At 51.0% G+C, this 26,615-nt stretch overlaps 2 protein-coding genes across 6 annotated transcripts in view; one reads left to right on the top strand and one right to left on the bottom strand.

The window, feature by feature from the left end:
- COL5A3 (collagen type V alpha 3 chain) overlaps positions 1–26,615 on the top strand; it is a 74,501-nt gene that overhangs the window by 21,684 nt on the left and 26,202 nt on the right. The window contains exons 2-11 of one of the 5 annotated variants that reach the window (XM_074338208.1): positions 16,784–17,039; positions 20,950–21,108; positions 21,204–21,393; positions 21,472–21,628; positions 22,362–22,466; positions 22,800–22,952; positions 24,668–24,793; positions 24,900–25,043; positions 26,207–26,254; positions 26,327–26,368. In XM_074338208.1, coding sequence (XP_074194309.1) covers positions 16,970–17,039; positions 20,950–21,108; positions 21,204–21,393; positions 21,472–21,628; positions 22,362–22,466; positions 22,800–22,952; positions 24,668–24,793; positions 24,900–25,043; positions 26,207–26,254; positions 26,327–26,368 — 1,194 coding nt within the window. In that variant the 5' untranslated portion in view covers positions 16,784–16,969. Of the gene's footprint in view, positions 1–16,783; positions 17,040–20,664; positions 20,686–20,949; positions 21,109–21,203; positions 21,394–21,471; positions 21,629–22,361; positions 22,467–22,799; positions 22,953–24,667; positions 24,794–24,899; positions 25,044–26,206; positions 26,369–26,615 lie in introns of those variants that run through there. The other 4 variants (XM_074338209.1, XM_074338206.1, XM_074338207.1 and 1 more) reach the window with 4 other exon arrangements.
- On the bottom strand, positions 9,814–15,192 carry RDH8 (retinol dehydrogenase 8). The gene is made up of 6 exons (XM_019744958.2): positions 15,090–15,192; positions 12,574–12,735; positions 11,786–11,965; positions 10,556–10,649; positions 10,142–10,325; positions 9,814–10,035 (listed from the first exon to the last, which is right to left on the bottom strand). The coding sequence occupies exons 1-6, from the start codon at positions 15,190–15,192 to the stop codon at positions 9,814–9,816; spliced, it is 945 nt and encodes a 314-aa protein (XP_019600517.2).

The raw sequence follows: 26,615 nt of genomic DNA on the forward strand, positions 1-26,615 counted from the left end.
ACGGGTCAGACCCTCTTGCTCTTGATCTTTCTGTACCCAGCATGCACTGCTCCGTTTTCTCCTTCCATGCAGGAGGAAGGAGATGCTTGGTAAACTGTGACCATTGTCCATTGTCTCTAAATCATGCCAAGCTCTCTGGACTCCTTTTCCAGAAGGCAAATTACATATTAAACCAGGGATGAAAACACATCGTGTTCGAAGCATTTCTGGAAGAAAGCTTTCTCTGTCCTGGAATAATTCTCACTGGCTGTTTAATGTTCCTATTAAAGATGTTGAGACTGCTTTGCAGTGTCTGCCTCTTAGAAGCAGGCGGGGTTGTAGACAAGTTTGCCTGGTTTTCCTTCTTTGGTGAAGTCAATACTGCTAGCCTGGGGAGCCTTACTTATTGGACAGCCCCAGATCTCCCAAAGCAATGATGATATACATTTATCCAACAAAGATTCATCAGCTATTTACTAGGAGCACAGACCTATTTAGCTTGCTGGGGACACAGGAGTGACCAAAAGACAAATGCCTGCTCCTGTGGACGGTACATTGACTGAGAACTTACACAGGGTCTAAAGTGCACTTTCTCCTTAAACCTCACAGCATCCCAATGAATTAGGTTCAACGTGTGCCCACTTTCCAGACCATCTTTGTAGAGCGCTGGAAAACCTAGTGTGTTAGAAACAAAGAGGGCACGTGGAATCTACTCATGTATTCCTCAGGCATTTATTAAGTACCTACTATGTGTCAGATGCTGTTCTACATGTTCTGTATAGACTCACAGAAGTCTCACAGCCACACTGAAGTAAGAATTAGCACCCACTGTACAGATGAGGAAACTGAGGCTTTAGGAGAGTAAGCTACTTGCCCTGTGTCCAGCAGGTGAGCTGTGAGGATAGGCAGTGCTTTAAAATCTACAATAAACAATCTCTTATGAAGCAAAGAATCAACAGAATCAAATTAAGGCCTGGATTGGCAAGTAGGTGAGACCTAATTTAGATGGTTCTAGAACACTGGCGTTCATTTGGGGTGGCATGTTCCACTGCTGTCCCAGGCTCTCAGGGAATCTCCACTTGTTCTGTTTGGCTCTCCTTAGGTGGGAGTGAGTCCTCCCTTTCACACATCCCCACACAGGGTGTCCATGTACCTCCCACACCCCGTCCTGTGTGTTCCCAGGTGTCCAGGACAGGGATTTGTCCAAAGGCAAGGAACAGTAGGGGCTCTATCCTCAGTCCCTCCCACCTGTCTCTTTGAGGCAGTGGGTAAAGTGTCCTGTCGCAAATTTTGTAGCTAGGACTGAAGTACAGGGAGGCTAAATGACTTTCCCAGGGTCACAGCAGTTAAGTGATGGAGCTGAGCTCCTGAACCCGGGCTTAACAGGGAATGGGAGGAGGGTAGGTGGTGAAGAGAGCCGCTGAGGGCCCCGCTCCAGCCGTTATGGTCAAGTCTAGCCACGAGAGGGCGCCAGCGAGCCTCCGGCCAGACGCCGAGTAGCGCTCGGCTTCCTGCAGGAATGCTGGTGGCGGAGAGCGTTGGCCGCTCGCCCCGAGCATCTGCTGCTGCTCAGATTCCGTCTCCCTGGAACCCCGGGTTTGCAGCCAGGAGACCAGGACGGGAGGAGCGGCCTTACTTGGAGGTGTGGCCTCTGTTTTCTCCTCCAGGGCTTCCAGCCGAGGCTTCCCTGTAAAGGCCAGGCTGGACCTTGGAGGCAAGGAATAATACCCACATCAACATCACATCGAATGACTGTCATTTCTGAAACAGCTACTAAGTTCTGGCACTCAGTAAGGACTTTGTCACCAGAAGCACGTCCATTTTACAGATGAGGAAACTGAGGCTCAGAGACATGCTATTTCTTGCTCAGGTAGGAGGTGACAGGAGTTTCTTAGCTTGGAGAATGCAGCCGGGAAGTGCCCAGGTTGGTCACTTCCAGTCTCAGCTCAGGCTCCTCCGGTCATTTCTTGGTTCCCAAGGGCTTCTGATCACCCCACTTGTTCTCCCCAAGGCTTCGGGAACTGGCCTTGCTTCCTGATCCCTAACGGCATCGCGTACCTCACTTCCTGGTCCAAGGAGGTCTTGGCAGGCCGTGAGAATTTTCACGAGAAGCTTGTTGCTAAACTGGGAGGAAGAATAATTCAGCAGTCACAGTCAGGGTTGATTACTGGGTCTGAAAGCACCGGGGAATTACAATGTTATCCCCAACACAGCCTGGTCTAGGAGAACTATGTTTGAATAAGCAGCTGTGAGCGCCCAGCCTCCTCACTCAACTAGCCTGGGGAGTCAAAGAAGACTTCCTGAGGGAGGAAGCGGTATTTAGGGTGAGGCCCAAGAGTCTTGGGGAAGTAAGAGTAATCACGTGAAGGGTTAGGGATGGGAGAGAAGATGGTTTTGTTTCTGGGGAGGTAGGAACAGCCTGTGCAAAGACCTGGAAGAGAGATGAAACATGGTGGTGTGAGAAGCAGAAAAAGATGTTTAAATCCTTCTTATTAGGCCAAGGAGAGTCTCATTCATTTACCCACCCATTCATTCATTTATCAGATATTTGGATGCTTACCCTGTGCCACATACTGTTGTTAGGTGACACTGCTGAGCAAAAAGACAACAGTCTCCTCCCCATGAAGTTGATGTTCTGTGGGTGGAGATGGGCAAGAAACAAACTGGAGTGTATAACTGTAGCATATGGCAGTGATGAGAAATAAGGCAGGTTAAAGGGATACAGCGATAGGGTGTTATTGGTGTGGTGATCAGGGAGGGCCTCTCTGAGAAGCTGACATTTGACCTTCTAGAGGAGGTGAAGGAGGGAGTCTTGTGGATACCTGGGAAAAGCATTCTAGGCAGAGGGAACAGCCAGTGCAAAGGCCCTGAGGTGGAAGTGTGCGGAGCATGTTTAAGACACTTCATTCCTAGAATGAAGTGGGTGAAAGGGAGAGAGTGGGAGATAATTTGAGACAAATATTCAGGGATGAGATCGTGTAGAAGGCCTCATAGTTGTGGATTTGAATCTAAGTAAGAGGGGAAAACGTTGGAGAATTTTGAAGAGGAATGACATTATATTTCTGTTTTAATAGAATCATTTTGGGAATGTCTTTTGTTATTATGACTGGAAATCCAAAAGTAGCCACTCCAAATGAATAACACTGCAACATAAAAATAAGGACAGATACTACCACAGAAAAGTAAAAACAACAACAAAAAAATGGAACTGAAAAAAAGTGTCATACTTCATATTACAGACTTCCTATTCTCCATAATATGTAAAGAGTTTCTAGGAATTAATAATAGAAATATAAACATTCCAAAAGAAAAATATTGAACAAAAGATGTCAGAATGTCCACAATAAATGAAACACAAAAGGTTCCCTAACATATGAAAAGACATTTGGCCTCACTTGTAATAAGAGAAATGAAGTTAAAAATAAGACAAATTTTTTTCCTCTTTACATTGGCAAAAATTTAGAAGATTGATAATGCACAGCGTGATGAGTCTGTGGGGAAGTGAACATGCTAACATGTGGTCATCGGTCCTCCCCCAATTTGATAATGTTCATAAAAATTACAAATGCAGTTTCTTTGGCCAAGTAATCCCATGACAAAAAAACTTACACATGTATGAAATGATGTATGCACACAAGGTTGTTCATTGCAGCCATTTATATAATAGCAAAAAAATTGGAAAGAGACCCAAAATTCATCAGTACAGGACGTCCATCTACACAATGGAATATATTGTAGTTTTGCATAAGAATGAGGATGCCTGATGGGGTGGATATGGAAAAACTTCCAAGACATAGTATTCAAGGAAAGAAGGAAAACCCCACTTACATGTATAGTATGCTGCTTTTTGGGAAAAAGTAAATAAAGAAGTATATATTCAGTTTTTCCCACTAATATACTCTATATTTATTCTTTAAATTGTTGTAAAATATAGACAACATAAAATTTCCCATTGTGACTGTTCTTGAGTGCACCGTTCAGTGGCATTATGCACATTCACACTGTTGTGCCACCATCACCACCATCATCTCCAGAACTTTCTCATCTTCCCTAACTGGACTTCTGTCCCTATTAAACACTCACTCCCTACCTGCCTCCCCCAGCGCTGGGCACCCAGCATTCTTCTCTTTGTCTCTAGGATATGACTCTTCTCATATAACTGGAATCACACAGTATTTGTCCTTATGTGACTGGCTTATCTCACTGAGCATCACGTCCTCAGGGTTCATTCATGCTGTAGCAGGTGGAACGTCCTTCCTTGTTAAGGCGGAATGATATTACCTTGCATGTGTGTGTATACCACAGTTTGTCCATTCATCAGTTTTTTCTTTCTTTCTTGTATAATCAGAAAGAAAATCTGGATAGCTAACTCAAGCAAGTTATAGCAGGCAGGGGTGGGGGATCAGGAATTGGGCAGTTGAGAGTAGAAGAATTGTTTTAAATATATAATTTAATTATAAAAAAAGACATTTTATCTATTCCAAAGATGTTTTTTAAGGATCTCTGGGCTGTTATGTGAAGAATGGATTGTTAGGGGCAAATGCAGAAAGTGGGAGGGGAGGAGGCTGGTGCAATACTCCAGGTGAGAAATACTCCTGGTGCAGTACTCCTGGTGGCAGGCCTGGGTGGGGAACAGAAGTTGTTGTGAAGTGGCTGGTTCTGAATATATCTTGCAGGTCAAGTGAACAAGATCTCCTGATAGATTGGCTGTGGGGTGTGACAGAGACGGACTACAGATGACGCCAAGATTTTTGGCGTAAGCAACTAGAACAACTTACCTATTTTTTTTTTTTTAATTTTTATTGGGGAATATTGGGGAACAGTGTGTTTCTCCAGGGCCCATCAGCTCCAAGTCGTTGTCCTTCAACCTAGTTGTGAAGGGCGCAGCTCAGCTCTAAGTCCAGTCGCCGTTTTCAATCTTTAGTTGCAGGGGGTACAGCCCACCATCCCATGTGGGAATTGAACCAGCAACCTTGTTGGTGAGAGCACATGCTTTAACCGACTGAGCCATCTGGCCGCCCCATGGGCAGCTCAGTGGCAGCTCGTTGTCTTCAGTCTTGTTGTGGAGGGTGCAGCTCACTGGCCCATGTGGTAATCGAACCGGGCAACCCTGTTGTTCAGAGCTTGTGCTCTAACCAACTGAGCCATCCGGCCGCCCCAAGAACAACTTATCTTTGCTAAGATGAGTAAAACAGGGGGCTGGGTATGTGTGTAGAAATCAAGAACCAAAGGTTAGCAGATCTTTGTGGATGCAAAAGGGGCCAAGTACCAAACCTGACAAGCTCAGGGGAGGCCAGCATGGCAGGCCCTACAAACTCAGAGACTGAAAGCAACCCATAGGATGGTCTGAACATAAAAATTCCTAACTAAAAGAGGGTCATGACAGGTAGTCACATCCTAGGCTTGTAGCTTCCTTGACAAAGGTCCATCTTTATCTTAAGTGAGCCTGTCTATTGTCTTTTTGCATCTGAGATAACATACCTTTTAATTGTGAGAGTAATCTTTTCTGGACCCCTCAGGGCACAACCTACCACACCAGAGCACCGAGACCACAGAACCCCTCATTGTTATCTTATACCCCCCAAACAGTCTCTAAGTTCTGTAAATGTTAATTTTTAACTATCCAGTACCCACCAATGTAGAAGTATGTGTCTCTCCATTTTACTTTTTATCCAATTCCAGTGATTTCCCCACTTTGCTTTCTCCCACCCCCTTAATCTATCTATCACTAATGGCTTTTATGTAACCCTCCTTATGTCACTTCCTTCTAATGTATAAAATAAGCTGCAAAACGGCCATTCTCCAGAGCATTTTCTCAATTCACTGAGATTTTGCTTCCCAGCAACTGTCATCAGTTTGGCTCAAATAAATGCCTAAAAATTCTTTACAGGTTTGGAGGTTTCTTATGTCAACATCTTTATCACCTTTTGAACTTCCGTCAATCTCTGTTGGTCTCCGTGGTAAAAAAATAAAATAGCAATAGCATCCAGCTAGATTCCATAACGGCCGCCCTGCCCCCCTCCCCCGCACTGCATTAATTTTATAGTTGCCATCTGGATTGGTGATGATTCTTCCTTAAATGCATCAGAAACTGACTCAGGGTGATTTAAGCTGCAAAGGAATTTGTCGGCTGGACCCTGGGGGCTCATGCAATCACCAGCCTTGGAAGATGAAAAGGAACCAAATGGAAGTTCAGGGCAGCAGCTAAGGCCACAGCTTAAATCATCCCCCCTGAAATCAGGCAGCAGCTGTAGCTATTGCTGCCAACCCTGGCAATGCAACTGTCTTGTCTCTTCTGCCCCCTCCCCTGCTGAGCCCGCCTTCTCTGGGTGGCTGATTCTCGATTCTAAATCCTGTGCATCTGATGAGTGGAACTGGGATCACATGATCACCCTCTAGCTGCAAGGGAAGCTGGGAGAGAGGGTCTGGGGTTGTTTCTGCACTGGGAGTCTGTGAGTATGGGGTTTGGAATACTGTATGCCCCTGCAAATAAATATCAAGTGTGGCTTCACTTACAGTGACTGTGATGGCTTTTCCTTCTTGGCAAGGAGAAAATTTTGTCTTTTAAAATAATTTAGTTAAAGGAGTTTTTTTTTTAAAGCAAGGGAATTTGGGGCATAGAATTCAGGACAGCTGGAGCCCTTTGGCATAAGGCAGGCAGTACATATCGATAATGTTCTCCTGGCGGAGCCGGGTGGTGGTCTAGTGAGTGCCTTTTACTTCTCTGCTATCTAACGTACGGATATGCCATCAGTCAGGGTCCTGGATGGAAAGAGATAGCACACTCAAAGTGAGTAAACTGGGGAGTGATGAAGACAGACAATTGTGAAGGGAAGGGCAGGGGGTAGGGAGTCCTATGGAGGACACTACAGTGCCATCCTGCTGGCAACTGTGGGGGTTCCATCACCATCTTTAGTCAAAAGGGACAAACGGAAAGAGTGATTCTCAGAAACTGGAGCTGGGCCTTAGAGAGATTCTGCGAATCCACAGAGACTTCAAATAAAGGGCACTTGCAGGATAAATACTCTGATCTTTCTCCTCCCACCCTTTTTTCTCCACCAATAGTGCCTCCCATTGGCGGAACCCAACACAACCAGAAGCCAAAGGTGGAGGAAACTTGTTGATATAATCCTTGGGTGAGCCTCCTAGGCAATCCAGAGACCTCGTGCACATATGCACTTCATGTATCCTAAAAAATTAATTTAATTTTTAAATTGAGATATAATTCACATACCACAAAATTTACCATTTTAAAGTGCACAATTGAGTTTTGATACATTCACAAGTTTGTGCAACCATCACCCTGATCTAATTCCATATTCTTTTGCAGACATTCCAACATTGTTTCAAAAGTCCAATATGGGGAGGGGAAGGGAGGAGTTGATTTGACAAAACATACTAAGTAGCCCCCAAGTAGACCTCTTCCTACTGCCCTGGACTCAGTTTCCCTTGTCCTAGGTCACCAGAGCCCCCGGAAGATCAGCATAGACTGAGTTAGACTCGATTCCTATTCCTTCCCTCTGCTCCTGACAACCTTGGTTTCTCTATTTATGAACTGGAGGGGCTGTGTGGCGGGTTCTGAGTGTCCATCTCCTGAGGCTGCAGAGCAAACAGTAGTAAAACAACTTTGCCTGGAACCTGACACTCCAAGGAGCTGAACCTGGAGCTGAACCTGAACCACAACATTAACTCCAAGCGAAGCGGAACTGTGGAGGGGAGTTTCCCTGTTGTTTCAGCACTGTGTTGTCACCCTGCTTTACAGAAGATGAGACCAGGGGAGGCATCTGCCCAGAATCACCCAGTGAACAGGAGGCAGAGCCAGCATTTACACCCAGAGTCCATGTGGGGACAGAGCCAGGAGTGCAGTTTCCAGGCTCTCGGCCTCATGTGGAAAGGTGCTGGCTCAGGTAGTAAACGGCCATCAACTGTGATTGGATGGCCATCAGCTGTGGCTAGTTGGCCATCAGCTGTAACCAGTGAGCCATTGGCCACTAATATAAGTGCTGTAGCTACGCTAGCAGCAAATGGGGGCTAGCAAGGGCAGATTGTGGATTATGGATTCCAGAGAGGCGGATGCTGCCAGCGAGAATATAGTGGTATGACTCCCCCATCTATGTCTCCGTGGGTGTTCCTTTTTGGCCTCACCATGTCCTGCGTCCTTATGCAGGGAGCGGGACCAGGGACCCTGCATGACACCCTGCATGACAGTCCATTTGCTTCCGAATTCTCCAGAGGAGGGCCAAGAAACTTGAGGCCACTGTCTTGGGGGCTCAGGTGGGACCCCTATTACTTTTTAAATAATTTTATTTGGGGTAAAAATGTACATAACATGAATTTACTACCTTAACCGTTTTAAGTGTATAGTTCGTTAGTGTTAAGTATATTCACATTGTTGTGAAATTGTCACCACCATGTATCTCCAGAGCTCTTCATCTTGCAAAATTGAAATTCTGTCTCTGTTAAACACTAACTCCCCATTCCTCCCTCCCACAGTCCCTGTGACCCACCATTTTACTTTTTGTCCCTATGAATTTGCCTGTTTTAGGGAACTCATATGAACAGAATCACACAGTATTTATCAGTGTCTGGTTTATTTCACTGAGCATGATGTCCTCAGGTTCACCCATGGTGTAGCATGTGTCAGAAGTTTCTTTCTTTTTCTTTTTTTAAACTTTTATTTATTTTAAGTGTGGTTTTCCAGGACCCATCAGCTCCAAGTCAAGTAGTTGTTTCAATCTAGTTGTGGAGGGCGCAGCTCACAGTGGCCCGTGTGGGGATCAAACTGGCAGCCTTGTTAAGGGCACCGCGCTCTAACCAACTGAGCTAACCGGCCGCCCCAGAACTTCCTTTCATTTTAAGTCTGAATAACAATTCATTGTATGGAAGGGCCACATTTTGTTTATCTAGTCATTCATTGATGAACACTTGAGTTGCGTCTACCTCTTGGCTATTTTGAATCATGCTGCTATGAACATGGGTGTGCAAATTAATCTCTTCGAGACCCTGTTTTCCATTCTTTTAGATAATACCCAGAAATGGGATTGCTGGGTCATATCACAATTCTGTTTCATTTTTCGAAGAACCGTCATACTGTTGTCCATAGAGGCATTTTGCATTCCCACTAACAATGCACATGGGTTCCAATTTCTCTACATCCTTGCCAACACTTCTTGTTTTTCTTCCTTTTTCTTTTTTTTTTTTTTTGGTAGTAGCGTTCTCATGGGTATGAGGTGGACCCTACTACTTTTTAATTTCTTATTTAGACAAGAGAAATTGAGCTTCAGTAAATAGTTAATATAGCAACTGTTAGTGGTTACACATCCATATTTTATGAAAAACATATGTGTGCCTTGCTGGAGTCTGCACCAACACATTCAACTAATGGAGTATGTGACCAGAAAAGTCCAGAGACCCCTAGTCAACCCAACTCTATGCTTGTGCGGGAGGGGGATGGAGGTGTTTGCATCATACCTGTATTCCCAGGCCCAAGATAATGAAGTCCTGAGGTTGAATCAGACAATCTGTCTCACCCTCCAATGTCCATGGACAATGCACCTTCCTCCGGGAAGCCTCCTTTGCCTTCCCAGACACAGCACCAGCAACTTGCTCTGGATCCTCAGCCCAGGGTCCTAGATTCCCTCTCTCTGCCCCAGCCCTGACCTGGGAGGAGTCTGTGCCTGGAGGCTAAGCATCGCTCAGGCACAGAGTAGTTCAGGCAGAGTTTGCTGAACAAATGAATGGATGGATGAATGAATGAATAGTGTGTAGGGCCTCTGAGATGGGTGTGGACTGAAGAGGTCTGGCTGTCCAGGGGTGGGGAGGATTGGGCAAGGCTCACCGGGGCTGTACCCTGGTACAGGTAGGGAGGCAGCGACAGGCCAGACAGCGGAGGACAAGGTTGAGGAGGCGTGGCCAGCGGAAGAGCAGGCGGTGGGCGGTTCTCACGTACAGGCTGCCAGAGGGGTTCGCGGCTTTGAGCGCAGTCAGCAGATAGTAGCGGGTGTTGGTCTGTTGTCGTAGGGGTGGTCTGGCTGAGCTGATGACCTTGACAATAACCTGTGGGGTAGAGTCCTGAACTCTGGGACCCAGGGATGGGAGTTCTGCTGGGAGGGCTCCCCTACATACCTGAGCCGTGTCTTGGGGTTCTGGGTCCCCCACTCACCTGGGCCACATCCTGTGGGCTCTGTCCCACAGAGCGAAAGAGCTCCCTGGAAACTGGGAGGTAGAGATCCCGGAAGTAGTGCAGGGTGTCAGGGTCAGTGCCTGGGAACTCGGCCGTGGACACCTGCTCCAGGAGCTTTCCTTCAAAGTCAGTGGCCACTGGGCCGGGTTCCACCAGGGAGATGCTGGGAACAGGGACGAGGTACGGGGTCTGGTGTCCCAAACCAGTCACAGCCCCATTTTGCCCATTACATTCCTCTTTCCTTTTCACGCCCCCCATTTCTCTCATTTTATTTCATCCCTTCCTATTCTCCCATCCCCTCCATGACCCCCATTTCCTTGTCTGCCCCAGCACTGCCTCCATTCCCCCGTCTCTGTCTCCGTTTCCCCCTCACGGCCCAAATGCCTGCCTCACAAGATGTTGAACTGGAGCAGCTGGACGGCCAGACTCTCGAAGAATCCTTCCAGGGCAAACTTGGAGGCTGCATAGACGTCATTGAACACAACACCTAAGAGGATTGGAGGAAGGCAGACCTATTGGGGGTCTGAGTGATGGGCTTTGGGAGTCCGGATGGATGGGGTTTTTGGGAGGCTGAGCAAAGGAAGGGGGTTTGAAGATCGGAATGGGGGGATACATAGGGTCAACGTGATGGGTGTATGGTATTGTGTGATGGGAGCATAGAGGGGCAGGATGAGGGTCTCTGGGGTGCCAGGTGCCACCTCTTCCCAGCAGTGCTCCATCTGCTCTCAGCCCAGGAAACCCCTGTTTTCCCCTATCCTCTAAACCCCTGGGCCACTTGGGCATGGGATCCCCAGGGTCCTAAAGGCAAGTCCGTTTATCTGGGTCTGTATCAGTCCTGCTGAGCCGTGAATGTGGCCCTGGAGGTCAGGGGAGCAGCTGGGTGGGGGGCCAAAGGAAGGGCTGAGTAAACGCAGCTTCTCCACGGCAGGAAAATTAATAGGGTGGATTCCTTAGGGGAGTGCTGGGAAGGGGGGCAGGTCTGAGGAAATACTCATGGGCAGGAAGGAGTCTAGAGGGGTTCAAGAAGGAGAGACCCGGTGGCCGCTTAGCCCAGTTGGTTACAGCGTGGTGCTAATAACACCAAGGTAGCCGGTAGCCGATTCAATACCCACATGGGCTACTGTGAGCTGCGCCCTCCTTAAAAAGAAAAAAAGAAGAAGAAGGAGAGACCCAGGAGCATGGATGGCAAGTTGGTGGTTTCTATAGTAGGCCAATAGCAGACATCACTAGTCAATCACTGCTCTCTTTTCTGTGGAACCTCAGAGTCACAAATCTAGACATCTCTGGGGTCTGGCAGGGGTGTTTGTCAAGGAGGAGTCTCAGGAGGGGTTCTGATGGTTCCTTTGGGTCTTGGGGGATGGTTGGGAGAGATTTTTGTAGGTATCCAGAAGTGAGGTTGATACTGGGATGTAGATGGCCATTGGCAGCATCTGTACCACCACTGCCTACACTTGCACCATGGCAGACATGGTTAACCTATCCCAGAACTTTCCCTTCTGAGCTTCAGAATCCTTCTCAATACATGCTCATTTGGAATATGAGCTAGAACCTATTTGCCATCCTTCCAGCCTGGGGAGGGTCAGACACTGGGAGGATTCCCGGGTGTGGATCCCCAGGACTTACCCTGCAGCCCCATGACTCTGCTGACCACCACAATGTGGCCCTGCTGCCTTCTCTTCATTCCAGGAAGCACAGCTTTGACCAGACGGACAGCTCCAAAAAAGTTGGTATCAAAGACATTCTGCATGGTAGCCAGGTTGAGCCCCTCCAGGGGCCCCACCAGGCCCACTCCAGCATTATTCACTAATGGGGAGATGCTGAGGGTTACTTTGAAATCTCCCCAACCCTTCTGGTGTCACTCCTTCAGGGATACTCCCTGAATCACCTCACCCACCCACCCACTGACCCACTCCAAATCCAGGGCCAGTCCAGGATATCTTGGGTGGATAAATGTGGAGTCGTGATGATCTTCACATATAATACAGCATTTGTTATAGAGGATCCTGATCCCTGGATGGGGGAAGGGCTTCTGGGAACAGCCTCCCCTGTCATGCATGAGCAATTCAGCTCTGACCCCAAATTGCACCAGAACAGCCACGTCCACCCTCCTTAGAAGGCCATTAAGGGACCATGCGTTGCCTTTTCATCATGCTCCCTTTCCCAAATGACTCATCAAAGTAATTTTCCCAACCACGTATCGTTTCCTCCATATGTGAGAAGTTCTCTTCAGTAAAATACACCTGACCCCAGGTCTTAGTTTATTTCTTATATCCCTAATAAACTGTCTAGGGTCAGAGGATGCTGGGGAAGCAAGAGAGCTGGTGCCCAGACATGGGAGGACCTTGTTGTAATGAGGCTCTGTACTTAGGCCAGAGATGGGCAGAGTGACTCCAGGGGCTGCTCAGTCTCACCCAGCACATCCACTTCTCCTCCCTGGATACAGCTGAGACATTGGGCCACTGACTCATCGCTGCACACGTCCAGCTGGGCCACAGTGAGGGTCTGACCCAGAGCTTCTCCGGCAGCTGCCTCCAGTGTCCCCTTCTTTCCCAGGTCTCTCATGGTGGCCACCACTGGGGACAGAGAGCTGGGTTGGGGCAGGCACTAGCTCCTTTCCCCTATGTGTGGACTTGCATTTTCTATGATCTCATATGAGCAGTCACGGAGGGATAGAGACCCACAGGTTTACATTCACTACACATCCACAAATGCACACTTGTGTACACATCTTTACATGTTTATTTATCCATCCATCCATCCAACACATTTATTGAGCATCTACTACATACCACGTCCTATTCTAGGTGCTGAGGCTATTACATGAAGTAAAATAAAGTCCCTGCCTTTATGGAATTCATAGTCCAGTAGGATAGACAATAAAATAAATATGGAACAGATTTCCTTGAGAAAAGAAATGCATATACCCCTAGGGTCAATATATGTGCCTATGTGCACATGCAAGTATGAATAGCCACATTTACAACATCAACATATGTCCCAGTTTATTGAACACCTACTATGTGCCAGACACTATGCTAAAACACTGTTAAAAGCACTGTCACTAATCCTCACAAGAACCCTATGATTAGGTGACTGACTTATTTTCCAAAGATGGCCACAACATCTTTCATCACATACACTCTTCCAGAACTCTTCTCTCCCGTCAAGGCATGAAATCTCATTCCCCTCTCCTTGAATTTTGTGACTACCTGGGAACTAACAGAATATGGTGAAAGTGACGTTGTATAGCTCCTGAGATGAGGCCAGAAAAGGTGCTGTACTTTCTGCCTTGTTTGTTGGCACACTCACTCTTGAAGCCTTCAGTCACTGTTAGCAGCCCAGCTGTCCTGAGGCCACCACACTGGGAGGAAGCTCAAGCTAGCCCAGATACAGAAACCATAGAGAGATTACTGGAAGGGAGGGAGACGTCTGCCCAGGCTCTGACATGTTCCAGCCTCCTTTGTTCTAGTTGTAGCCTCTGACCCTGAGTCAGAACCATCCAGCTTAGCCCTTCCAACTTCATGACATTTGTAAACTGTGAGAGGTAAATGATTATAGTTGTTTTACACCATAAATTTTAGGGGTTATTCAGCAATAGTAACCACAACAGATAGGTAAAGTTATCCCCATTATACAGATTAACAGACTAAGGCTCAGCAAGTTGATGTTCCCTGCCTGTCCCACCCCTAGTGTTAGAACTGAGATTTGAACCTGGGTCTGTCAGAGTGCTGAGCTCACATACCTGTATACATGTCTGTAACTCCCCCATGTGTGTATCCACAATCACACATGCACACTGCTAGGGGGCATTTGCATATTGTCTGTGGGTCTGTGTGACTCATGGGTGCTGCCCAGATGAATGGGGTCACATGCATCTACACACAGTATAGTGACAAGTGTGGGTCCAGGGGTTAGGCTGTTTGAGTTCAAATCCAGGCTGTGCCACACTTTCCAGCTGGGTGACCTTGGGCAAGAACCTTTGGCAATCTGTGCCTCAGTTTCCGTTTTTTCTAAGAAGGGGAAAATGACAGCGGCCAACCCGTAGAGTTTTTGTGGAGATTAAATATCTTATTAGATGCAAAACACAGCAGGGTACATTGTAAGCACTCGACAAACACCATCCTGTAGCAGTTTTATATACTCATCTGCCTGCCACGGGACACACACCACACAATGACTTCCCTGCATACTGGCACTCAGACTGTCGTATTCAAAGCTGTGCTTGTCTTTAAGACAAGGCAGAGGGCTGGGAAAAGCAGCTCTGCCAACTGGGACAATGCCCTCACCCCTGCAGCTTCCTCTGAAGTAGCAGCCCTTTGCCCACTTGGACGCCAGCCTGCTCTGAGTCAGAGGTCTCTGTGGGTGGGGTGCAAATTGGGGCAACTGACTCCAGAATTGCAGGAGGCTAAGTCCCTAGCCTAGAGGCCCCCCTTATGCTGCCAAGGTCAGATTCACTTAAGAGGTTTATCTTGGAGCAGTAATCTGGGACGGGGTGGGGGAGCAGGTCCTGAGGGAATGCCTAAGTGAAACCCCCTTGACCAGCCTTTCTAAAATTATCACCCACCCCCACCCCTTACCATGTTTCCCCTTGCTTTGTTTTGCTTCTTAGCACTAGATATATTATAACATTTTAAAATCTGTTTATTGTCTGTCCCTCCCCTCCCTCACTACACCACTAATCGGGCCAGAGATTTTGGTCTATTTTGTTCACAGCGGTAATTCCAGCACCTCGAACAGTGCCTGGTACCCAGTAAATGCTCAAAAAATATTCATTAGGTGAGGAGATGATTCATGAGGAGAGGTGGGGAGGGGTCTCCATGGGTGTCCTCCCCAAGCAGCTGGAAGGGAAGGGCTAGTGGAATGAGGGTGAGGGTCCTGGAGGCCATTCCTACCCCTGCCCCTCTCAGCCCTGCTCGGGCCCCCTTACCCTGGTAGCGCTGCCTGGAGTCACGAGCCAGCTGCACTGCAAGCTCCAGGCCAATTCCTGACGAGCAGCCTGAGATCAGCACAGTCCGGGGACAGTCGGCCATGTTGATCCTTCCCTGGACCTGTGACCTCTGCTGGCCAGCACCTACCCCCCCCCCATCTTCCTAAACACCCTCCAACTGATCCCCCACAGGGTGAAGGGATCTTATGAGCTCCTGATTCGGAACTGACCCTGGACCGGCAGCTGGGGAGAATTCCTTAACCTCAGTATACCCCTTTCCTTTATCTCTCAAAAGTTTCTTCTCCTCACTGCTACACTTATGACTGGGGACTTTTTATTATGATTGTAAATTATTCAGGGCTGGGGGCAGTTTTAGGGAGCGTGAGGAATTAGCAGGGGCATTCTCTTGCTGTCTCTATTCTGAGCAAAGAATCTCCGATTAGAGGGAGAGATGGTGACAGAGAGCATGGTCCCAGACCGGTCCTTTCAAATGTGCACAGAAACGTCAGAAGATGGGGTTAGATATCGTAGGAACGTCCCAGCAAGGCAGGGCACAAACTCTGTGAGAGTCTTTTAGCTGCAGAAGTCTTCGCCTCAGATGTCTCTGGGGAGGGAGGAGGAGCAGCTTGGGGAGATTCCCTCTGCTCCTCCACCCCGGGGGCGCCCTTCTCCTTCTCAGGCCAGATGGGGCCCCACCCCTCCTCTCCAGGGACACAGAGACTCTTTGTCTGAGAAGCCCGAGGCTGGGAGGGAGGCACTGCTGGCTTCTCCCTCTTCCCCAGCGGGGGCAGTTCAGGGCCCAGGATACTCCCCTTGGGTTCCTCCCTGTGGAAGCTTTCTCAGATCCTGCGTGTCTTAACTCGTTCAATTGCCCAGACAGCTCCACCTGGTGCTCTAGGGCCTCTTCACACTGGCGGGTCCGAGTGGGGTGAGGGAGGCTCTGTCTCACCCCAGGAACAGCAGGGATCCTCCCATCCCTGCAGCAGTGGCCCGCTTTGGGGTAGGGCCAGACTCTCCCATTTAATGGGGGCATGTGTAAGGAATTGGGATTGGGGCTGGGGCATCCATTTGGAGAACTGAGTTGGGAGAGGAGGGCAAGGGATGGAGGTGGGACTCTTTATTTAAAGATTAAGAGTTTAGGGGAAATCAAGAAAGGTATTTGGGAATCTGTGGTGAGGGTTTGGGGAGGGGGCCAGGATATTCAATTCTGGAATTTGGGTGGAGAGATGAAAGTTTAGGGCAAATCTGGGAACCCCATTTTGTAACCTGGGGTGAGGTGGGAAGAGGATTCCTTATGTAGAGACCCGAAGGGAAAGCGTTGGGCTGAGGCTGCTAAGTCTTACATGGGGCAAAACGACTGGGGTAAGGCAGGGGGGCGAGAGTTTGGTGTGAGGCTGGGATGCCATTTGGGAGCCTTTGGTAACACAGAAAAGATTTGCTATAAGGTAGTACCCCCTAAGTCCAGGGTCTGGATGGAATAAGGTTTGAATAAGGCTAAGATTTCCTTTGAGGGGGCTTGTTAGGAGGAAAGGGTTTGGGGGTAAGCCTGGGACCCCGAATTCTAGGGCTGGGTGGGAGTGATCCTCTTCCTCCAGGGTGGGGTGGGGCAAGTAGGGCCCAGCTCCCCGCCCAGGGCTCCACCCCTATCTGACCAATCAGCGCTCAACACAAACTTTCCCAACTTCCCCCACCAGCTGTCAGCCATCCCCCTTCCCGCGAGTCCCGCCTGGCCAGGCGCTGGATCGCAGGGCGACGCCAGGGCGGGGTCTCGAGCAGTCTCCTGCTGATCCCGAGTGAAGCCGGCCGCCGAGAGCGCGTACACCCAGCCGGTTGCCGCGCCCCGCAGACGCCCCTCCGCCTTGCGTGTGGGCCCGGCCGGAATGGGCCAGCCGTGGGCCGGCCTCTGCCTGCTCCTGGCCTGGCTGCAGCTTCTGCCCCGGACAAGGGCCGGTGAGCCGGGAGGGAAGAGATAGGACCCGGAGTGCAGGATCCAACGAGGTCCCAAAATACGGGGTGGAGTCCGGAATGGGGGGCATGCGCATTGCGCGTGGCTACCGTGTGCGAGTGTCCGACTCTGGGCAATTTGTGGGTGTGACAGCTGGGAGGCGGGGAAACGTGTAATCGTGTTTAGTGGTGGGTGCGTGGGAATTAATGCAATTTGTGTGTGTGTGTGTGTGTGTGTGTGTGTGTGTGTAGCAATGTGTGTCTGACCATTTGGAGTGAAATTGTGTGTATTCTTGAGTGTGAGAGTTGACGATGATTGTATATGTATGGGTGACGGGTGACCCCTGGGTGAGTGTGTGATTGTCAGTTGTGGGTGTGCAAGTGTGTCCGTGTGCGGTGGAGGCGGATTTTGAGAATAATCGTGTGTGTGTTATGCGTTATGACTGTGTGTGTCTGGGTGACCCAGTGAGGGGTGAGGTGGTGATTTGGGGTGTGTAAATAACTGTCAATGAAGACACGAGTGGATGTTTCTGAGGGTGATGGTGAGTGGGACAAGTATGGGAGGGGGTTAATCGGGGTTTAGGCTTTGCATTGCGTGTCCCCAAGAGGCTTTACCCCACTTTCCCTTTTCCTCCTCTGCCCCAATTGGTGCGCGCCCACTTCCTCAGTCCCCACCCTTTACCCTCCCCCCACCCCTAGCTCCCCAGAGCCGGAATCAGCACCATGGACAGGGCCTCCGGAGGGCCTTGGTGAGGGGCGAAGCAAGGCGGGGCGCAGGGCGGGGCGGGGCGGAGCGCTGGCGGGGGCTGGAGTGGAAGTTGTTCCCTGAAGCTGAGCGAGCTTTGGGTGTTTTTCGGAGGAATTTCTCAGGCACCTCCCCCCCAGGGGTCCCGGGGGGCCCCTGGATGGGTGAGTCAGCGCTGACGCACGCCCAGCTGCGCGGATCTGGCTGGACGCAGCGCCCCGCCCGCAGGGTGCCGGGTGCGGGGCACCCAGGGTTTGGGAAGGTCATGGTCCCTGAAGTAGTGATGGAGATGTCTTTGGCCTGAGAGACCCCAGGCCAGGCCCTCTCGGAAGTCCCTCCGTAAGGTGAACTCAGCCCCCAACACACACACACACACACACACACACACACACACACACACACACAACATTCACACCGTTTTCTCACTGTCTCTGAAGTCCAGGGAGGTGCCTGCTTCCGTGGATAACCCCACATTGGCCTGTGCCCCATTCTCACGCTCACACATCCACACAGCCGTGCAATCTCAGGCAATCATTCGGAATACAAGCCCTCTGGGACACCAGGAATGTTAAACACCGGTGCCCACGCCCAGGCAATCCCCTCAACCACCCGCCACACGGTCATGGCTTTTGTCACCCTCCTACGCTTTCAAACTCTCACACATGCTTCCACTGGCATCCGTACAACACAGTGACATGCACAACAAGTCACCCACTCGCCAACTTGGCCACACTCTCACATATAACCACTCCCCCATCTCCAGTCTGAACTATTACAATCGCAGACTTACCTGCGTGACTTCACTGCCAGAACGCTGACTCACGCGAACACACAGCCACAAGTCAAACCTACTCTTTCCATCATAGGCCAAATACACTTATTGACACACCACAGATCACACATTCAGCCATTCCCTGGTCCAGATAGAGTCACACACATGCACAGTGTCATGCACGTGCATGGTATTACATATACACATTTGCACAGGCACTCACACCTATGCTCCCTTACACTTCTGAAGGAATCCCAGCCATGTTGCAGCCTGGTCCCTGCCTGCCTGCCTCCACAACCCAGATCCCGCTCAACCTCACAAGGGAGAGACTGGGGGAAAGTCCTTGACAGACTCTCACCCCCTGACTTTTGCAGGCAGGACTCAATGCCTCTTGTGTGTCTCCTTGTCAAGAAGCCAGCCATGAAAAGAAAAGGAAGTCAGTTTCTGAAAGGTCATTGCAGAAGGCACACAAGATTGAAGCAGGAGACATTTGGGTTAGATGCTGGGAAGGACTCTTTAAGTGTGAATGAACAGTTGCTCGAGGCGAGACCCTTTCCCACTGGGTAGAGACTGGGGTCTGGGAGAGAGGAGAGCCTGGGAGAGCCACGCTGAGTGGGGTCATGAATCTCAGCCTTTCCCTGGGCCCTAGCCTGGAGAGGGAGCAGCTGGGATGGTCAGTCCATGGGGAAGTGACCCTTGTGGTCAGCAGAGCCTGGGAGCCCAGAGCTTACCCTAGGGGGCTGTGACCCAAATACCTCTTAATGACAGCCCAGCCACAGAACAAGCAATTAGAGATGGGGCTGGTGATGGCAGCAGGGTTGAGGGGGAATCTGGAGAGAGAGAGACTGACATGGGGAGAGTAGTCCACACACAGAGATACAGAGAGATAGGCACTGAGAAAGAGATATGCAGAGAGAGACAGATGGGAGAACAAATGAATACAGAGAGGGAGGGAGGGATGAGAGGGAAGGAGAGAGGGAGAGGAACAGAGAGAGAGAGAGAGAGAGAGAGAGAGAGAGAGAGAGAGAGAGAGAGAGAGAAACTAGACAGAAAGTGGGACAGAGAGAGGGTGGGGAGGGGGAGAGAAGAAAGAAAGCAGAATGAGCTTGGGGGCAAGAGAGCTGAGGCTGGAATAGGGCTCTGTGGGGTCTAGAGAAGGAGGAGTCTGACCCAGGAGCTGGGTTGGGGGTCCCTCATCCAAACCTCTATCTCCCCCTAGTCTAGCCCCCTCCCCTGGATCCCAACGGTGAGATCAGCAGAGCCACCCCCAGGGTGAGGTCATGGGCAGATTTGACAGAATCTGGCTCCTGCCGAGAGGTTGGGTCAGGGGTCAGTGGGACAGTTTGCTGGGGGGGAGGGGCGATCAGGCAGGGGCTGTGGACCCAGGGCAGCCCCACCCATTCCTGCCCAAGCCATGTGGTTCCACTTAGCCCTGGCTGGGCTGTGTGGGGTGGGGCTGGTAGGAGAGCCTGGCTTAGGATCTCGTTGGGCCAGACCACTCCCCTCTTTTGCTGGGATGAGAGGGAGAGGGTCAGAGGGAGGCAGTTAGGAGGTTGTCAGAGAAAGGGGGTCTTAAGGAGGAAGTCAGAGAGGGAGATAATGAGGAGGTCGCAGGTCAGATAGCGGAGACTGGGGTAGGCAGAGGGAGAAGGCCAGAGGAGGGAATCAGGGAAGTGAGAGGAGGGAGATCAGAGAGTGGCGAGTCCGAGGGAGGAGGTTAGGGTCAGGCCAAGGAAGGAGGTCAGAGGGGACGGAGGACAGAGAAGTCAGTGGGGATGGTCAGAGAAAGAGTAGTCAGCAGAAGAGATCTGAAGTGGCCGTGGTGGAAGGGAAGAGGTTATGGGTGAAGGTGGTCAAGGAGGAAGTCAGAAGGAGAAGTCAGAGGAGGTGGCGGTCAGAGGGAGGAGGTCGCTGGTGATGATGGTCAAAGGAAGCAGTTCAGAGGAGGTGGTGGTCAAAGAAAGGACGTGGGGGAGAATGTACAAGGAGCCCCTCCTCTCCAAGTGGGTTTCCCTTGGCAAGGGGGCTTCAGGCCGGGGAAGCAGCCCCAGGGAGCTGGTGCGGGGGAGTACAGAGAGGGGGACAGTCTGGCTCTGGGGCTCAGGCCAGGAAGCTTTGATTCATCCCAGAACTAGGTCAGTGTTTTTTTTTTCTCACCAAAACCAAGAGGAAAAAACAAAAAAACAAAAAACCCCCAAAACCCCCAACAAAACAGGAGTCAACAGGCTAATGAGGCCGGAAGAGCTGTGGGGTAATAAAGGGAGGGGGTGCAGGTCCCAGATCTGCTTCTTTACCCCGACCCACAAACACAGTGTGGGGGCTGAGTTCCCAAACCTGAGCCACTCATGTGGAGTCCCGGCCTTGTTCTAACTGCCCTGTACCCTGGCTTCTTTCTGCAGATACTGTGGACGTGCTGAAGGTGCTGGGCATGAGGGGGGGCCAGGCTGGTGTCCCTGAGGGGCCTGGCCTCTGCCCCCAGAGGGCCCCAGAAGGTGACCGGGCATTCAGGGTGGGCAAGGCCAGCACACTAGGCGTCCCCACATGGAAGCTCTTTCCAGGTGAGTCAGGGCAGGAGGGGCTGGGGCAGTCGTCCCAGGGGCACAGGTCTTTGCCAGGTCATCTGAGCTGCCCTCTACCTTTGTCCCCCCATCAGAGGGACTCTTTCCTGAGAACTTCTCCGTGCTCATCACTCTGCGGGGACAGCCAGCCAATCAGTCTGTCCTTTTATCCATTTATGATGAACTTGGTGCCCGGCAGCTGGGCCTGGCGCTGGGGCCAGCTCTGCGCCTCCTAGGTGACCCATTCCGCCCCCTCCCCCAGCAGGTCAACCTCATGGATGGCAGGTAAGTATAGGGAGAATGGGGGGGGGTCTAAGGAAGGGTGGGGTGAGAAGCACCCCCACTGAGGCAGTTTCCCTGCAGGTGGCATCGTATGGCAGTCAGTGTGGATGGCGGCACGGTGACCCTGGTGGCGGACTGTGAGCCTCAGCCCCCCACATTGGGCCATGGGCCTCGATTCATCAGTACAGCTGGACTCACTGTGCTGGGGACCCAGGACCTGGGGGAGGAGACTTTTGAGGTAGGGCTTCAGTGATAGGGGAAACTGAGGCAGAAGGCAGGAGCAAGTTTTATCCACAGCCTGATCTGGAGAAGAGATTGGAAAAGGGAGATGTCCAGCTCCCACCTAGCACCCGGAGAGGAGGGGCCCCGTGCCCCATCGTGCTTCTTTGCGGTGTGTGACTGTGAGATTATAGAGCCACGAAACGATTTGTGACGGCATGTACTTGGCTTGTGGTGGGAGGATGAGATTGTGATGCGTGACCTCACCTGTTGTGTGTGATAGGACGCAGGGCCGTTGTGCTGGTGGGTGCTGGCAAGGCATGTAGTATGGCTGTGTGACAGGTGTGTTTTTGGTGAGGTGACTGTGGCTGGTGACTGCTGTGTGTGATTGTGGTGCATGTCACCTCCAGGAGGCCAGTGACCTCCTCCATCTTGTTCTGCTCCTTCTCCGCAGTGCCTTGGAGGGCACCTGGCACACAGTAGGTGTCACCGTGTGCCTGCGAGTGAAGGAACAAATATGCCTCTGATGGAACGGATGTTGTGGGGTGTGGTTTGTGGTTGTGATTTGCTGTGACCCTGATAGAATCTTCTTTCTCTGTTTTGAGGGACAGAGTGATCGCGGGGGCTGTGGTGGGACCCCCCTCTCCTTATACTTAGGGTACTCTGGGTGGAGAAACACCAAGCCTCAGTGTTCAGAATGGGGGTCGGAGTCAGCCTGTGGCCCCCTCCCCTGACCCCCACTCTCTCTCCAGGGAGATATTCAGGAGCTGATGATAAGTCCAGACCCTCAGGCTGCCTTCCAGGCCTGCGACCAGTATCTTCCTGGCTGTGACCACCTGGACCCTACACCTGCAGGGGTGAGTGAGACGCTTGTCCTGACGTCACAGGCTGTCATCCCCGGCTCCAGGCCTCAGGAATAAAGACACTCTGATCCTCATCCATGGGGCTGAGTGACCCCTGCCCTCGAACAGATCATAGATAGGCATGAGTGACCTTGACCTCAGGTCACATAACTGAATGACCCTTGGCCTCAGATCATATGATTGACCTTGACCCATGCTCACAAGGCTGGGTAAGCCCTGGCTTCAAAATGCAGGGCCCATGGATCATGTGCCAGCACGGTCCCAGGTGATCTGAGTGATGGGGCCTCCACTGAGGGCCTCTGGGACTGATTGGGGTACTCATCCCAGGTCCCCCAGGGTGAGCCAGAATCCCCTCCCCCTCGACGGAAGGGGAAAGGAAAAGGGAAGAAAAAAGGGCGAGGTCGTAAGGGGAAGGGCAGGAAGAAGAAGAACAAGGAGGCTTTGATGGTGGCTCCATCTCTTGGCTCTCTGGAGAACCAGGTAAGTGACCTGTGGGATCTCACCTCTGCTCTTTGACTGTCTGACTTCTGGTCTCTGATCCCCACTGACCACTGTCACCTCATTCAAGGTCTCTGCTTCTAGTCTCCAATCCCTGACCTTTGACTTCTCTTAGCTGACTGATGACTGGGGGGCGGGCAGCGGGGCTGGTCCTGTCTTCTGAGCTCTTGCACCTCTGTCCCCCAACCTCCAGTTCTGGGGTTCCAGAGGGAGGGGACACACCCAGAGGAGTACCTTATTATTAGAGGGCTCCTGATGAGGGGGGCTGCTTAAGGGCAGCTGGGGTGAATGATTAGTTAGTGTATCATTGCTTGGGGTTGACTGTTTGGGGTCATTGGTGGGGTTATTGGGGAGTCATTAATTGGAACTGGAGGGCACGATTTGACCTCCCTGATAGAGATTGCTGGTCGGGGTTGGGAGGGGTCACTGTAGGGAGATACTGATTGACCTCAATGTTTGGGGGTTTCCTATTGGGGTCACTGTTGCCAGACATTGATAGAGGCCACTGTTGGTGTTATTGGTATCACTAGTTTGGGGTTCATGGGTGGGGGTCATTGTTGGGGGTCATTACTTGAGCAGGTCATCCGTGGGAGATCACTGATTGGAAGGCCTAGTTGGAGGAGTGACTTTCTGGGGTTCATATTATTTGGGAAGTCACTGATGGGTCATCGGCTAGTGGAATCACTGTTTGGTGTTGGGGGGTTCATTGTTTGGGAAGCACTATTTGGGCTCATTATTTATTGTTGGAAAATCCCTGGTTGGGGGAATCATTGATTAGGGGTCACTGATGGGGCTTATTAGTTGGGGCATCACTAGTCAGTGCTTATTGTGGGGGTGTCACCATTTGGGGTCATTGGTTGTGGAGATCACTGAATGGGAGAGTAACTGGTTGGAGTCATTGATCGAGTCACTAATTGGGGGGCCACTGACAGGTCACTGGTTATAGGAATAACTGGTGGGGGGCCAATGATGGGGGTTATTTGTTGGGGGTCATTGGTTAGGTCTCTTAGTAAAGATCACGACTCAGGGGTCATAGATGGGGGTCATTTGTTGGTGCGTCACTGGGGAGGGGTCGCTAGTGAAGGCCATTGGCTGGGTTCCTTGGTTAGGTGGGGTCACTGGTTGCATTACATTTGCTCTCAGTATCAGTGGGAGAAAGAGGTTTTTATTTCAGACCCAGAGCAAGGACAGCAGGAGCAGCCTACCCGTCTCCTTTCCCATCTCAGCCCCTCACCTGGATCCCCACTGCCTTCTTTGTGCTCTTGACCCAGTTCCTCTGCAGCTGTCCAGGCCAGGAGGAGCTACCACTCCCTCTGACTGTGGCCTGGCTGGCTGACCGCTGAGCTCTGCTTTGGGAGAGGACATGTGGGATAGGCTTCCGGGAGCCTGGCCCTGAGTGCTGGACCTTGAACCTGACCACTGGGCTCTGGAGCCAGCCCCACGCTGCCGTCCAGGCCTCCCAGCCCCCCTCCTCCTCCATACAAGAGGGTGCCCTGCTGGTTGTCCTGGTGCAGCCGGCACAGCTTTGCTTCTAGGGGCCAGCCCCCTCCCCACATCATTCTGCTGTGTTTTGGGACTCCTTCTACATCCCCTTCCCCAGACTGGGTGCTGGGGTGAAGGGCCTCGCTCCTCTTTTGCCTCCCTTTTGTCTTGATTGGCCTGACCCCAGACCTGATACTCCCTCGTCCCTTCTTCAGACCTCCCCTGACACCCCCAAAACAGAGACACCAGCTCCGACTCTGCCTCCGCCTTGGTCATCACCTCCCACAGCCTTGGTCATCACCACTACTGTGACTATTGATCGCAATGTCACTGTCCTAGAGGTTGGTGGGAAATGGATGGGGCTGGAAGGGAAGGGTCCTGGGCAGTGGCGCTGGCAGACAGCGAGGAGGTCGGGGGCAAACTGGTCTGTCCCGATGTTCTCGGAAGGGCCTGGACCCAGGCAGTGGAATCGAACTGGGAACCCTGGAGACCGAGTTAGCCATAGAGGATGAGGAAGGAGGTGGCCCCACCATGGGCCCTGACTTCCGAGCAGCAGAACAGTCATCGCGGGCTCAGTTCCAGATCTTTCCTGTGAGTCTGGGTGGCTGAGTAGGGGGAGGGCCTCCTGCCTGGAGCCACACATGGCTACATTCTCTCTCTCTCTCTCTCTCTCTCTCTCTCTCTCTCTCTCTCTCTTTCGCCTTCTTTTTATTTTGCCTAGAACGCCTTCCCACCCCCAGTGCAGTTGATAAATATTTATGGATAGACACTGTGCTAATGTGACAGGCATTGTGCTAATAGACGATTCTGTGGGTAGTATGATTCATTCCACTTGTAGTCTAAGCCCGATGAGAAGCCACATGGGAGATGGAACGGGATCTGGAGTTTTAAAAACTCCTCTGGTTGCTGAACAGCATATGGCCTGTAGGGGGAGCCAGAGTGGCAGCCAGGAAACCGGGAGTCTCTGCAACAGAGAGGGTGGTGACCCGGATGAGGGCAGTGGAGATGGGGGTAGAGAAAAGTGGACAGATTTGGGCCATGCACCATTTTGGTCTTGCTGGTGCAGGTGAAGAAAGATACAAAGGATGACTGGGTCGATGCCTGATGGGACCATGGAGTAAGATGGGGAAGTCTGAGGGAGGAGGGTGTGGAAAGTGTCAGGCGTCTCATTTGGATGTGCTAAATTGGCCACCCCTGCTTGGCATCCAAATGGAGATGTTAAGTGGGTGATTGGTTAGAAGAGTTCAAGGAACATGGTCTAGGCTGGCGGTACAGACTTGGAATTCATCAACAGAGAGATGCTATCTTTGGCCAAGGAATTAGGTGAAATTGCTTTGGAAAATAATGCAGATAGAAAACGGAGCCCAGGTTGTAACCTTGGCGTTGGAGCGGGGATGAGGGGAAGAATTCTAACTAACTTACCTGAGTGCCTGTTATGTGCCAAACATTGTTGTAACTTATTCATATTTTCATGGGACATATACAATCACATATACACCCCGAGAAGCTGCATAAGTTGCCCAATAGCACCCTAGAGTTGGTGCTGTTTACCTTGACACAGCATGGCCAGGCTGCAGCTGGAAGCTGAGCTGCTCAAAATTTATTGGTTGAAGAAAGGACAGCAAAGGCAGCTCAAAGGATGGACTTTAAGTGCGTGTGTGTGTGTGTGTGAGATGAGTGTGAGATCAGTTAACTGGCAGTTCTGTGTCTCAGTTTCGGGGCTCATGTCTCTTTTCTCTCCACTGTCATCCCAGGGCGCTGGGGAAAAGGGGGAAAAAGGAGAACCCGCAATGATTGAACAGGTGAGGGGCCTGGGCTGGGAGGAAGTACTGGGATCTGGGCTAGAATGGGGGTCACACTTATTTCTCCTTCAGGGACAGCAGTTTGAGGGACCTCCAGGAGCCCCAGGAGCCCGAGTGAGTCATGGCTGCATTTCCCTCTTCCTGTTTTTCTTTTCCAGTTGGGGTGTTTAAGCCCCTGGGATGAGGCATTGAGTTGTAATATTGCCAGGTCGTTTGAAGACTATTGGACATTTGAGGCTTAAAGGATGAGTCAAAATAGGAATTGGGGTACAGAGGGGTTTGATGTGGGTCAGCATAGTATTAGGGGACCAGGAATGGCTCAGTGGTGGGTGGGGAGGTCAGCATGGGATCAGGGTCAAGA

Source organism: Rhinolophus sinicus, linkage group LG07, assembly GCF_036562045.2.
Source record: "Rhinolophus sinicus isolate RSC01 linkage group LG07, ASM3656204v1, whole genome shotgun sequence".
Taxonomy (NCBI): domain Eukaryota; kingdom Metazoa; phylum Chordata; class Mammalia; order Chiroptera; family Rhinolophidae; genus Rhinolophus; species Rhinolophus sinicus.